The sequence below is a fragment of the Nannobrachium achirus genome (assembly GCF_963921795.1).
Source record: "Nannobrachium achirus genome assembly, chromosome: 4".
Lineage (NCBI taxonomy): Eukaryota > Metazoa > Chordata > Actinopteri > Myctophiformes > Myctophidae > Nannobrachium > Nannobrachium achirus.
In genome coordinates, this window is record NC_137813.1 from 38,930,308 (window position 1) to 38,944,257 (window position 13,950).

Here is a 13,950-nt window from a genome sequence, read left to right on the forward strand (position 1 = left end):
TCCCACTTAATTTATGGACTCCTGTCTAAATAGTCTATAGTGTAATTGAAACTCTCAAAAGTTCAGAAAACCTTGATTTATTTACAGTGCTGTAACAGCCACACACATGTCCTACACCAAAGACACACAAGACAAGACTGACTTCACACACAAGACAAGACTGACTTCCCCTGCCCTGACTCTCATAATTGGCTAAAAACAACACATTCTTCTCTACAGCTCTAGTAAAAAGCCAATAACTCCTTATCTCTTTCTCACAGCCATAAAACAAAGGGGGCCACTATGTGGAAACTATGACCTTACCTATCCTCCCTCATCCCTACCAGCAGCTGTGTCTCAGGGTCATGCAACAGTCATCAAAATATAATATCTAATTCAACTCACTATACCCAACAGTATCTACAGTATGACATCCAAGTCACTCACTTTGTCAATGACATGGTTGCCTCCAAAGTGGGTAACAAACTCGGCAGGTGAAGCCACCGTGATATCTCTCTGGAGATCCATTTTTCTATGTTCTCGTCCTTTTCTCTCCTTTCTTCACCAGATGCAGCCATGCAGGCCAGAGATGCTAGGCCTATAGGAAATTAAAAGATTGTTCACCAGGTCATCATCATCATTAACCTTTAACTAGAAGAAAATAATCCATCCATCCCTATCTCTATATAATAAAAAATCAAACCTCGGTTCGAAGTGGAGCGGTGAATCTGAGCAGCTTTACCGTGTGTGCGTGTGTGTGCGTGCGTGCGTGCGTGTGCCTGCACAACAGCGCCCCTCCTTGAGTGTGGCCACTCAAGGTATTGCCAGGCTACAGACATACCCACCCACCCACCCACAGACATACCTGTCTATTGGGAGCGTTTCACCGCTCCAAAAATAAACTTGCCCACAGCAAAACACAGCCCTGACTGTGTGGGGCCCCAGGCAGCCACCTAACCTTGCCTACACCAAGGCACAGCCCTGCACCGCCTACAGGCCATTATTTTGGGAGAATTTGTAAACATTTTGTGATTATGAGAAGTAGAAACACATCTGAACGTGAAAAAATAGATGGTCAGTGAGGCAGAAGCATTACTGATTTCTGTATTATGTTTTTTAGACAATTGAACAACTGCTGGACCCGGAGTTAGTAGAATTACAAACAGACACTATGGTGGCTGGCTGGTATACATTCTGATTACCGTTGTGAGATAAAAAAAAAAATCAATTAATCTTCACTTTCCTACTTTGCTGAATGCATGATCAGGGACCACATGCAATCCAGGAGAAATGACAATCCAGGAGTCTGGCAGATGTGGTCAAAATCCTGAGATTGCTGGACCCAGGAGAGTTGCCACATAGCAGCCTTGGAAGAGGGAGTGGGTTGGTGAACGTGATCTAGCCAAGCCACAACTCCTCCATGCAGATCTACAATGCAATCTCTTTGTCTGGCTTACAAATCTTGCTACTGCAGAGGTATGCATAGACTCAATGGCTCTCCCCTGTGGTATGAGAAAGAAGTGCAAGTGGCCATGCATTGATTGAATACTTTAACCGTTTGCAGATAGTACAGAGGTACAGTTTAAAACTAAAGGATAACACAAAAAGCCAGAGGGGCGTACTTCCATTGTGGTCCTGGTTATATGTTCATTGCTACTAGTGTTGATTGTCATGTTTATTATTGTATGTCTTTAAAAAAAATCATGAAATGAATACACAAGACCACAATGGAAACAAGCCTTTTGGGCCGTTTTATAATTTCAACAATCATTGTAAATTGTACCTCTGTACTAATTGTAAACTGTTAAGTATTCAATGTATATTTATATTTGTATTCATCACATCAAGTTCTGTAACTATCCATATTGAGAGTTCCAGATGTTTACCAGATTTAATATCATATCATTTCAAAGGAATAGGAACACACAGAGAAAATACGTATTGCTTTTGATTTGCGTCATGGCCATTTAATCCTATTGTTGAGTCAACAATGGGATATCCCTCAGTGCAAACACATGAAACCCCACACAAACTATACAAAAAAAGCGACTTCTAGAATTTCTTTTTACCTGCATCTTCACACATCGCCAATGTCCTGACTCCTGCAATAAAACACCATGAGACCCGTTTTTCCTTTTTCATCTCATTTTGTATTTCCAACCAACATTTTACATAAGAAACACTTAACTGGGGTTATCTCCCAATCCCACCCATCCTGCATGATGTCCTGGAGTCCCTGACACATTTAATCATCAGTTATACCATTCACGAACCACTCAGTAAACCTCCAACCACAGCCCCTTCTGGACCCCCACACCCCTGTGAAAAGTCCAAACTTGTCCATCGTTTTTCAGCAACTGAGATGGTCCATGGAACCATTTTGACTTGTTGAAACAGGGCTTCTTCTGTTAGTGTAGCAAGCTGGAGGGGGGAGGGGGTCATGTAAGTTAGTACAGACTGGAAGGAGTATTCCAAAAGACAAAATGTTGATTCCCGCATATACCTGTACATCTTCAGCAAGCAGAGAGTTGAGAGATTTCCAACAACACTTTGTTAAATCAGAGCGGTTGATGGCAAATCTGCAGTTTCAAGCATGAAACTAAAAGTCTTGACAGAAGCCCTTGTCTTGTGTCCACTTCTGGTATTTGTCACCTCCTCTTTTTGATTATTTGTTTGTTTCTTAAATATTTTTGGAACATGACATTTTTGTGTTCGTCTCTAAAACATGACAGTTTTTCCCATCGCAAAAAAAAACCCAAAAGCGCATTTCCAACATTTAGGAATAGGATAAAATGTTAGGTGAGTGTGAAGTTATGGCCTAATTTCGCTGTTAATTTTCTTCATTATTATTTACATGTAGTACGGTATTGATGTTTTATAGGTATGCAATTGCCAACAGTGTTGTGTTTGGTGTAACAATAATAACGTATGTGCAGTCTGTTCTTGCTTGTCGTGTGTATCGTACAATCGAGACAGCTTTCAGATGTTGAAGGGATGTCCGGGATGGTGAACTATGATGGCTTAAGGTCCATGTGATGGAAGGAGGAGAAAGAGTGCAGAGAAGGACCAACTCTCCCCACTCCCTGCCTGGCAGCGGTAGTGCAGGTCAAAGTTCAACTGGTCAAAAAGAAAAATGGGCGGTGGGTTTCTCTTCCCGAAGCAGGAAGTTAAGTCAGTCCATCTCTCAGGTGGTCAGTGCGTTGGTAACTTGGTATGGGTATCCTGGCCGGCCTACTGGCCACTCTTGTTTGGGGTTAAAAGAGGACGTCACTGAAGTACCAAACCAACCTGAGGGGGGAAAAAAAGGAACCATTATGCTTTTAACAGTGAGTCAGTAGCACAGTGTAAGAATCAGGAAACTGATAGAATCGGTAAGCAGATAGAAGAGTAAATCTGTGATCATATAACAAGTCTAGTGAAAGGAAAGATTTCACTAACAATTTTCCTTTGCTCGTCTATGGAGCGCGTGCGATACGCACGCACCCACACACCCACACCCACACCCACCCCCACACACACACAAAAGAAAGTGACAAAACCTTATTTAAAAGTATATTTTGGACTGTGGATTTATGTTCGCCTCAAATACAGTACAAGCCATTCAAAAGTATTTCCTCCTATATAGGGGAAGATGACCACGGTCTTAATTAGTTAATTTAACACCTTTACTGCTGTGGTGCTTGTTGCTTATTGTTGTTGAAAAACTGGACATGACATGGGTTGCAAAATGCTACTATTTACACTTTACTATTTACATAAGTGTTGCAGATTAATGATGTTTGTATAATGCTCAAAAAGGAGAAGTTTATTTATGATGTAGTTGCATGGATGGCAGACTGAGGATGTTTTTTTTTAACCAAAGCTTTTTTGTTATTGCGCAAAATAATTTGTGCCTTCACACTTCTGTGGACATTCCATTTAATGATGTGTACATACGTGTGAGAATTCCTCTAAAGTATTTGTATATGAATATTACAAATTAAAATTGACTGATGAACAGTCTCACATACATGCAAATAAACATACAGACATATGTATATGATCTAAAATAGAATATATATTCTGCATTAGGGGGTCTTCCCTGCCTCAAGTTCTTTAGTAAAACAGAAAATACTTTCAGGTGCGCTACCAATTTCAGCCTAACGGGAGACAGAACCAATTCACCAACATAAATTTTATATTGTACCGATTCCAATTTTGTCTGCTCATTTCTATGAGTAATGAGGGAGACGATCATTACTCATTACTGAACAAACACTATAGCAATGATTACTAACACAAACATATCGCTTACTGCACCTTCAAAAATGTGGAACCTATTCAAATACATTCATTTGAAACTACTGAAATGATATCATACAGTAACCCTATCACATCAAAGGTACGGTAAATTAGCCTTCTAAACAGACTTCAGTGATTTCCATCCAACTTGCCCTTCCCTCCAGGTCCTAACAGCCCTCTAGGGATGGGATGATAATCGTTATCATGATAAAATACACTCACAATAATCGTATTGTGGAGATTTAAATTTATCGTGAAATTATCCTCCGTCATGCACTTTTATTTGCAGAGCTGCATATCTGGTAGAAATGAAACCCTCAATTGTTGATACATTCCTTTTTCACTCAATACCAAATGTCTTCCAAAAAATGCGTCGCAACTTGTAGTTCGGCTATTTTTTGGCAAATGTTTCGCCCCAGGATAATGGATGTTGGGGATATTTTGATTATCCCGATAATATCGTAAATCGCAATTTCTTTGGTCGCAATGATCGTGGCATGACATTTTCATATTGTCCCATCCTTACAGCCCTCCAATTCAATACATCTCTGTAAAAAGCAAAGGCATGCCAAGAAAGAAACCTCTAACACAAAAAGCCATCATACCTTTTCTGATCCCATGCTGGGACACTTCCAATTGTACAGATAATACTGTAGATTCCCATCTCCAATGCCAAACTTCAGCTTCTCCAAGAAAGTCTTGTTTTCCATTAGGTCCAGTGCATTGAAGACATCAAATCCTTTCTGGATATAGAAAAAAGTAAAGAAAATAAGAATAAGAATAATCAAACCGACAGACATGAATACATATTGAAACTCTCAGCTCCAGACTGGGGGACTACTGACCGATTTGGCCAGGATAAGGGCATCAGACATCAGGTCCAACAGCGGGGTGGTGGTGTGCACATTGTAGAAGGAGTAGGCAGCCTTCAGACTGCGGTGTACGGGGTGGTTCATAATGGTAGAGGGCAGTGTGTAGAAGCTCAGGAAGTCAGTCACCCTGCCACCAGCCTGTTGTAGGCAAAATAACAACAAACAGCCCCTGTAAACCTTACTGCGCATGCGCGTTCACACAAGCGGCGATAAAGCAACAGGCTTAAGTCATTTTAAAAAGGGACACAAGCTACATGAAGATACAAACTCATGTCTGACACTTGTGACATTCTACAAATGGTTGTTATGCACTCCTATGACACAAATAAGTGTCAATAATTCATGTTTGTTTCACCATTTCCACTCCCCTTCTCTCTCCCCACAATACCAGCTCCATTCGGTACAAGGAATGCCGTTTGCAGTTTTCTGTGCTATTTAACCTGACCTTTTTTTATTTACGCAGTGTGGCTTGAGCAACCCCTCAACGGTGACTCAGCAGCAAGGTTGTCACGGCTAGTGCATATGCCTTGAATAAACTGCATGCATTCTTTATCATGTTGAATAATTAAATATGGGTGTTACCTCCACCAGGTAAGTGTCGATAATGTTTTCCTGGGGAAGCAGCCAGTGCTCCACTTCTTCTTCATTCATGACAGGCGCCAGGTGGAACTGGTTCAGGTATCCAAGGAGTAAGCGACTTACTGCAGGCACATCGCTCTTTGTCATCGGCCGCAGGCCACCTGCCTTGGGGGCCTGGAGAAGAGGGGACAGGGAAAAGGGGATTGAACTCAGGCAAAAAGCATGTGAGGCTGATGAAAGCCCTGATGAATGGGTTCAATGGTGCATAGAACGTAGTCAGAATACGTGTATTCACCAACCTCAGGCAGACGGTACAACTTCATGGTGCGCTGCATAGTCATATTCCGGCTCAGGTGTGAGAATTTCACCTCGATCAGCTTGCGGGGGTTCAAAGAGCGATGCCAGTACCTGCAAACACCACCACATTGTCATACACCGATTATGAGCAAGGCGTACATCAATCAGTCACAGACTTCTACCGTCATTACATGGCTATATTTATTACATCACTCTTTTATTTAGAACTAGTCCTTACCCGTTCAAAGATATGAGCTCCAAAATGATGTGCAGTGTGTGGGTTATGGGGTGTGCACTGTGCACACAGTATATGAGGGATGGAAAGTAACTTTCTGGTGCTTGCATGATAATATGTAGGAGCATCAATGTAAGAAATACCCGTTTCGTTTAAAGGCTACAGAGATACTGTGTACCGATCTACATGACAACATCTGAAAGAGGGACAGCCAACACCCCCCCCGCACGCGCGCACACACACACACACACACACACACACACACACACACACACACACACACACACACACACACACACACACACACACACACACACACACACACACACACACACACACACACACACACACACACACACACACACACACACACACACACACACACACACACACACACACACACACACACACACACACAGCTGGTTAAACATGTTGCCCCATGCTAGATGCAGAATAGATATGCCTCATGCTAGATGCAGAATAGATAGTAGTTACAACATAAAAATGCTAATATACAGCATATGATTTGTGAAAGTGACAAACGGGCTTCACAGTTATGTCAGGTGTGTTCATATGCTAATGGTGATGCGATTTCAGATCAATTGCTCCAGCCACTGAGGAGAAACGCTGTGACAGACAGACAGACACTCACTCAGACAGACACTCACTCAGACCACTGCTCTGTCTTTTAGGAGACAGGACAGTGGTCCCTGGGTTAAATAAAAAAGCTTTTGTAATAGTAAAGGTTGGACTGGTCACAGCAGCCAGAATCCTGCTGCGGAACTGGAAAACCCCAAGAACTCCTGTTTTTAAAGAGTGGAACGAGGAGATGATCAAAATCACATCGTATGAGTACATGCTGGGAAGAGTGAATGGTATGGGAAAGATGAAAGAGATATGGGATAGTTTTCTAACATATATGACACTTATTTGAAGATGTGAAGAGGTTCCTACTTTTATTTCCTTTGTATTTTTATTTTTGTATTATCTTGGACTGACTGTATATATATTTGTACCTGTTGTTGTGCTGCACTGTACCACCCATTACCACTTTTTGTATTAAGAAGAAAAAATAAAAAACATTTGAATTATAAAAAATAAAAAAAATAAAAAAGACACTCACTCAGACAGACAGACAGACATTCGCAAAATTATATGTTTGATATTCATCGTAATAAAGAAACTGTAAACTGAATTGTAAATTAGCTGAGCAAAGGAGAGCATGAAGAACAGAGGAGGGTATGGATAAACGTATTATACTGTATATGAGGAGCTTTTCTCCATCTGACCCACCTGCATGTACCCACAGGTTTAGGCAGCACCACTCCAGCAGTGTAGACAGCTTGAAAGATGCCCTGCAGGTTGACCCGTCTGGTAATCTCTCTGATCAAAACCGGGGCAACTCGTTTGGCACGAAGCTTCTTGTGGACACAAAGGAAGTTGATCTCGACCATTTTCTTTTCTCTGAACGAAAGGAACAATGCATGAAAATCTACAATCTAAAATATTCTACACTGCAATTGGCATGATAGGGAATTGATGGTTGAGGGAAAAGCATTTTTACCCTTTTCTCAAAATACATTACATCATGATCGATATGCATTATAAAATACGTTTCCCTCCATTACATTTCGGTAATCACTATTTAGCCGTCATATTTTCCAATTTAATTACGAAGCCCTCTTTGATTATTGTTCACTTACATATCATAAATGCGAATGTTGGCAGGGATGGCACTGATGAATCCCACAAGCTTCTGGTTAGCAATGACCCTGACCCCACAATGCCACTGTGGCAACCAACCAGGGGGGCGCAGGGCCCTGGGAAAGACAAAAGAGGAATCAAATACTTGTAGGTATAATCAGTCAACCTATATAAAATTCAAAATAATAGAAAGGCTTTGCCTGGTTCTGTGAAAGACAAACTTTATACAAATATGTTACACAATGCAAGATTTGGTATGGTGGTCATTTATTAAGATTAATGTTACAATGGCAACCTGGGAAAACAAACAGTAATGTTTACCAGAGCAGGAACTCAGGGGAGTAGTCGAATCGGAACATGTTGTCATCATCCTCCACATAGTTCTCATTGAGAAGAGTGTAAAGCTCCTTCAGCTGGTTTAAGAGAAAGAGGAAGTTAATTTATAGAATAAAACATTTACCGGTACTTAATCTACTTCACAAGCAGAGGTTCACACCACCCTACAGCAGCCATGACCAGCCAGTAGTAGTTGCTAATGTAGGCTTCCTACAGAACACAGACAATAATGTTTGTTGGAGGGTTCAGCCAACCCAGTTCTTACTATTCTATTGTAACAAGACGAGACCCACATAACCAATGAGAGCTGACAAAAACAAGAGAACAGGGAGAAGGAGAAAAATCTACATTGAGTTTGAAACCAAATAACTAATTACTAAACATGATACAAGAGTGCGGACTAGCCACCACCAACTCGGGACTCCTGTTACTGAACAAGAAATTACTAAAGTGTCCTATATAAAGCAGTAGAATGATGAATCGAGCATATCCATGCTTGTGTGTGTGTACACATGCTTCCATACCACAGAAGGGTCTCCCAAGTCAAGTGCATCCCAACCGAATCCTTGTGGAAGGCTGTAGGGCTCCTCACGAATGTTGTCTTTGTCAGGCTCAATGGAGCCATGTGACGTCACCATCTCCCCTTGAAAGGAACATAAAAATGTGTCTCAAATGATAGAATACAAAGCAGAATTTGTATTAGATTAAATTACACTTTATTGATTCCATGGGGAATGCATACAGTACATTAGTGGGTTTGAGATTCGGAGTGGGAAAATCTGCAACGTTCTTAAAATGGATATCTATAGCTGTTAAATATGAAATGTCATACCTAGCTTAGGCACTGGCTGCGTATCCCAGAACTGATAACTCCTCCGACTTGCCTCCTCCATGGTTTTGGCAGGGCCTTGGCCTACTGAGAATAGTTCTATGGCCTTCTGGATCTCCTGCAACTTATCAGCTGGCAATGAGTTTACCTGTTCAGAAGTTTAAGAGGAAAATAAAGTGTTGAAGGGCAAACAAAATACTGCGCAGATACCATTCTCTCTTTGAAGAGGTAAGAGAATGAGTTGTCCGTGTAACCATTTCCAGCAGCATCTGAACTGAACACAAAGCTCTACCCAACACTGACCTTGGCAAGGGGGTCCTGTACTGCTTCTGTGGCTCCAGACTTCTTCTTCTTCTTCTGTTTCTTCTTCTTCTTCTTAGCCCCAGTGTCATCCCCCAGACCCTTGTCACTGAAACAGGAAAGAACGAATACATGTCCTTGTTTAAAACAGTGATTCCCAAACGGTGGGTCGGGCCCATTTGTGGATCACGGACCAATTTGTATGGGTCACGACTTGGGTAAAAATCTTAAATGTATTTTTCCACTCACTCCAAAAAATGTAATACACTTTTAAACAAACAAACAAACAGACATCTAAGAAATTCCATGAATTACATTTAGAAGTAGTGAAAATAGTCCATTTACAAGCTCACAACACACATAGATATGCTATTTTCGCTAGTTTGGATCCCGGGCAAATATCTAATTTCTCTCTTGGGTCTAGAGCTGAAAAGTTTGGGAACCGCTGGTTTCAACGGTTACTGGCATCAACCTGTTTGGGACAGACTTTCAAAATAGAACGAAAGGGACAGAAATGATTACATCTATACATCTACATGCGACCGAGACATATCTACCACTAGCACAATTATGTGAGGATGTTTTGTGTCTGTGTGATCGCCCCTCACATTAAAACCCATTTTCAAATGGTAGCTGTGTAACTGCATCCACTGCCAGTCAGTCATAAACCCCTTTTCTGAAGGAAAAAAAAAGTAGCTAGGCCTACTACTAAATCTACACACCCCCACCCAACTCTCCCAATCTTCTTGGCCGAGGGAGTCTGCATACTTACAGAGAATATGGGATAATCTCATTAGCGTCCAAGGGGGGGAGATAGGCCAGGCAGTGGCCTGTATTTGTAACACCGGGACAGATGGCCAATCACATGATCCCAGGGCAAGAGTGTATACACATGTACGTACAAGAGGTCAGAGCACGTATAGGGACAATACATAACAAAACATTCAATGGCTTGTTCGACGGGCTTCCATATCGTCGTCCAGAACCATTCTTTGTTTCCTCTGTGTGTGTGTGTGTGTGTGTGTGTGTGTGTGTGTGTGTGTGTGTGTGTGTGTGTGTGTGTGTAGGTGCAGGCTATGCAAAATGATGTAATGACAGACAGACACACGTTCACAGATAATGCTCAATGAATGAATGAGCTACAACTTCCAATATAAGCCACTCATTACCCCCACCCCACAATTTCTGGCCTCAAACGGTATGGATGATTATATACAGTGTTATACCGTTAGACACGCCTTGGTGCATACAAGTACATGACTGTCATTACTCAAGTCGTGCCATTAACTGTTAGCCAGTGCGAATCAAAAGGCGATTTCCATGCAACACTTGACTAAATAAAGCGTGACTGACGACTAGGTTGCATGTTTGTATTAGAAACCGTCTTCTGTGATGCATTATCATGGTCCAAAAGGCAGCTCTATCGACTCACAAGAACGTGAACAAGACCAAGCAGATGACAATGAACGGCATCTTTATCTGCATATTATGTGTGCGTTTAGTTTTGGTTTCACTTTGAATGCATGCATTATGCCATTGGTTCTCAAAGTGGGGTCCGGGGACCCCCAGGGATCCTTAAGGGAGTTCCACGGGGTCCCCAGCTATAGTTAGGGAACCAAATGGACCCTTATAGGTCCAGGGTCTGTAACTCAAGAGTGTACAAATGGAACCAAATGGACCCTGTCGGCCAGGTCCATTTGTACACTCTGAGTTATTAACGTTGATTTCACAATTTAAATTGGGGTCACAGTCAGAGATACAAATGCCATTAAATGGGGGTCCATAGCCTATAATGCATGTCAAACAGGGGGTCCTTGAAATTAAAATGGTTGAGAATAATCTCTTATGAGGTCCCCGTGACATATCTTTTCAAATGTGGGTCCGCGGGCTAATAAGTGCCAATTTGGGGGTCCTTGACATGAAGATTGTTTTTAGAAAAACTGCATTATGCAGCGCCATACATAGAGCAAACAAGACAACACAACACAGACAATAGGGTTTGACAGCTAGCAAGCAGCATGCTATGTCGCTAAATGTCAGCTGGGGGGGGGGTTGCCACGAACGGCATCTGGTTGGTCAACGAGCCGTGGAGGATAGAATGGTGTCAACCTAAAACACTGGACTTGAGGTCTCTAGCAGAGCACCACGGTACAGGCCACCATACTGCAATATAATACAAAATGACGTTTGAAATAACTTTAATCTTCCTCTGTCCTAGACCCTCCTCGCCACCAAAAGCAACGGAGAATGAACTCAGCACCAAGTCCCGCCCATACCAGGAAAAGAATGCACCGTCGTCCAATCGCCGCAGAGAACGGGCAAGCGACCAGCCATTTCTGACAAATGGAGCGAAAGCAAGTGGGCGGGACCAGGCTGTCTGGCCGGACTCTCGATCCGCCGAGCTAACAGTTACCTCGCCTCGGCTCGCTTCACTAAAGTGTGCCAGACCGTGACACATGTGGCGCTGCGTTGGAGGCCAGACGGCGCCCTTACCCATCGTCAAAGTGGTGCTCTTCGTTCTCACAATCGCTGCAGTGCCCGTGGTCTTCTGCATCTTCTTTCAACGACATCAGTGCTGTCTCATTCTCATCCGCCATCTTCAACTAGGAAGTGAGGAGCCACCGCGTGCCCTCGACGCCTTTAAACACCCCCCGAACGCTATTGGTCCACAGCGCTGTCGCTCCAGTGCTTGAGCTCTGATGTAACTGGCTTCAGTGTTTTCAGCTCATACTGTGTAAATTAGTAGGCCTACCTATACCTATTAGACCAGTGTTTCTCTAACTTTTCATGTCGAGGACCCCCAAATTGACACTTATTAGCCCCCGGACCCCTGTTTGAAAATATGCCAGGGACCCCCATATAAGAGAAGATTAAGGGCTCTAGCAGTGATTCTCAACCATTTTAATTTCAAGGACCCCTAGTTAGGCATGGATTAGGCTACGGACCCCCATTTAATGGCATTTCTATCTCTGCAACCCCACTTTATGTTGTAAAATCTATGTTAATTTAAATCTACAAATGGGCTCATTACGTCCATTTGTACTCTCTCTGAGTTACAGACCCTAGGGTCCATTTGGTGCAATCTATAATTTAGCTGGGGACCCCTGGAACTCCCTCAAGGATCCCTGGCCTGGGGGTCCCTGGTAGAGGATGACACGGGAGTGGATTTTCACTCCTGTCCCGTCCCACTCCCGCAGAAAAAATCTTGTCCCATCCCAATCCTGGGCCAGAGTATAAATAAATCCTGTCCTGTCCCACTCCTGTACAATGACTCCTGGTCCCATCCCGCTCCTGGTCAAAATCACTCCTGTACACATCCCGCTCCCGAAAAAAAAAGAAAATCGCAGATGTTTTTCTATTTTGATCCATATTATATTTGATATCATGTTTATTATTATATAATGTATAATTGTAGTTCAAAGTTCAAAGACCTCACTTTCCTGTGCAATTTATTTCTGCGATTTGATGAACTGGTCTGGGATGATTCCCGCTCCTGCCCACTCCTGTTGATTTTCATTCCTGTCCCGTCCCGATCCTGGCATCCTACTAATAAAGGAGCAAACTCACACTCTAACGCTCTAACTCACTCACTCACTCACGCTCTAACGCTCACGCTTATCTACGTTTATCTATTCACTCGCTTCAGCAACTGATCCCAAAGTTCACATGGTATTGGCCATTAGCATTATACCAACGGTGACGGAGCCCGAATTTCATTTCTCCCAAATTAAAGCTGTTTATTAGCGTTTTCTTAACCACTTCTGTTGAACTCTGCTGTCTGTTGCCAGGGTTACGGTCCGTTCCTCCAGGCCATGGGATCTGTAGCCCCACACACACACACACACATCCCTCTCTCTTAGGAATACTCTCTCTCTCTCTCTCTCTCTCTCTCACACACACTTTCACCGGGTGCGTTTGATGTGTCTCATCTTCCAACGGGTATGAAAAAACTATGTGGAGCAAGCGCATACATCGCCATACGCACACACCAGTTACAGTAACTTTCCCCACAACCCACACTCTGCACATATTTTGGAGCACATATCTTCGAACGGGTAAGGTCTAGTTAATACAAATATGACTCCTGTCCTGCGCCCGGGAATCCCAAGGGAATTCCTGTCAAATGTCATCCTCTAGTCCCTGGACACCACTTTGAGAACCACTGGTAGGCTGTATTATACCAGGGGTCTTCACCGTTCTTCAGGCCAATGACCCCTCCTGAGGAGGGAGATGATAATAAAGCAGGAACCCCCACTACTTTTTTCAGACTTGTTTTTGAGAGCATCACTATCATCAGTGTTGTGTAATTACATTTGTGTGCATGTGTTTGTTTCTTTACACATGATATTTTCTATGTTGGATTCAAGTGATGAATGTATTTGTATTTTGTGTGTTTTCAGACATTTAACCACATAAACCCTCAATACTTGGTAAACTTGATATTTTGGCCCTGTACTTGGTCTGCTCTTTTTCACCCGAATCCCTCTGGTCTACTTACACCCAAACCTCTTTGCCAAAAATAGGCAATTATCCACCAG

At 42.7% G+C, this 13,950-nt stretch overlaps 1 protein-coding gene across 1 annotated transcript; it reads right to left on the minus strand.

Annotated features, from left to right (window-relative positions):
- Positions 1-1,903: 1,903 nt before the first annotated feature.
- Positions 1,904-12,002, minus strand: nmt1a (N-myristoyltransferase 1a). Its single transcript, XM_080723836.1, has 12 exons — positions 11,906-12,002; positions 9,416-9,521; positions 9,116-9,260; positions 8,808-8,926; positions 8,269-8,360; positions 7,947-8,063; positions 7,537-7,707; positions 6,011-6,119; positions 5,715-5,885; positions 5,106-5,270; positions 4,866-5,003; positions 1,904-3,267 (listed from the first exon to the last, which is right to left on the minus strand). The coding sequence occupies exons 1-12, from the start codon at positions 11,980-11,982 to the stop codon at positions 3,247-3,249; spliced, it is 1,431 nt and encodes a 476-aa protein (XP_080579962.1). The 5' UTR covers positions 11,983-12,002; the 3' UTR covers positions 1,904-3,246.
- Between the last annotated feature and the right edge of the window lie 1,948 nt (positions 12,003-13,950).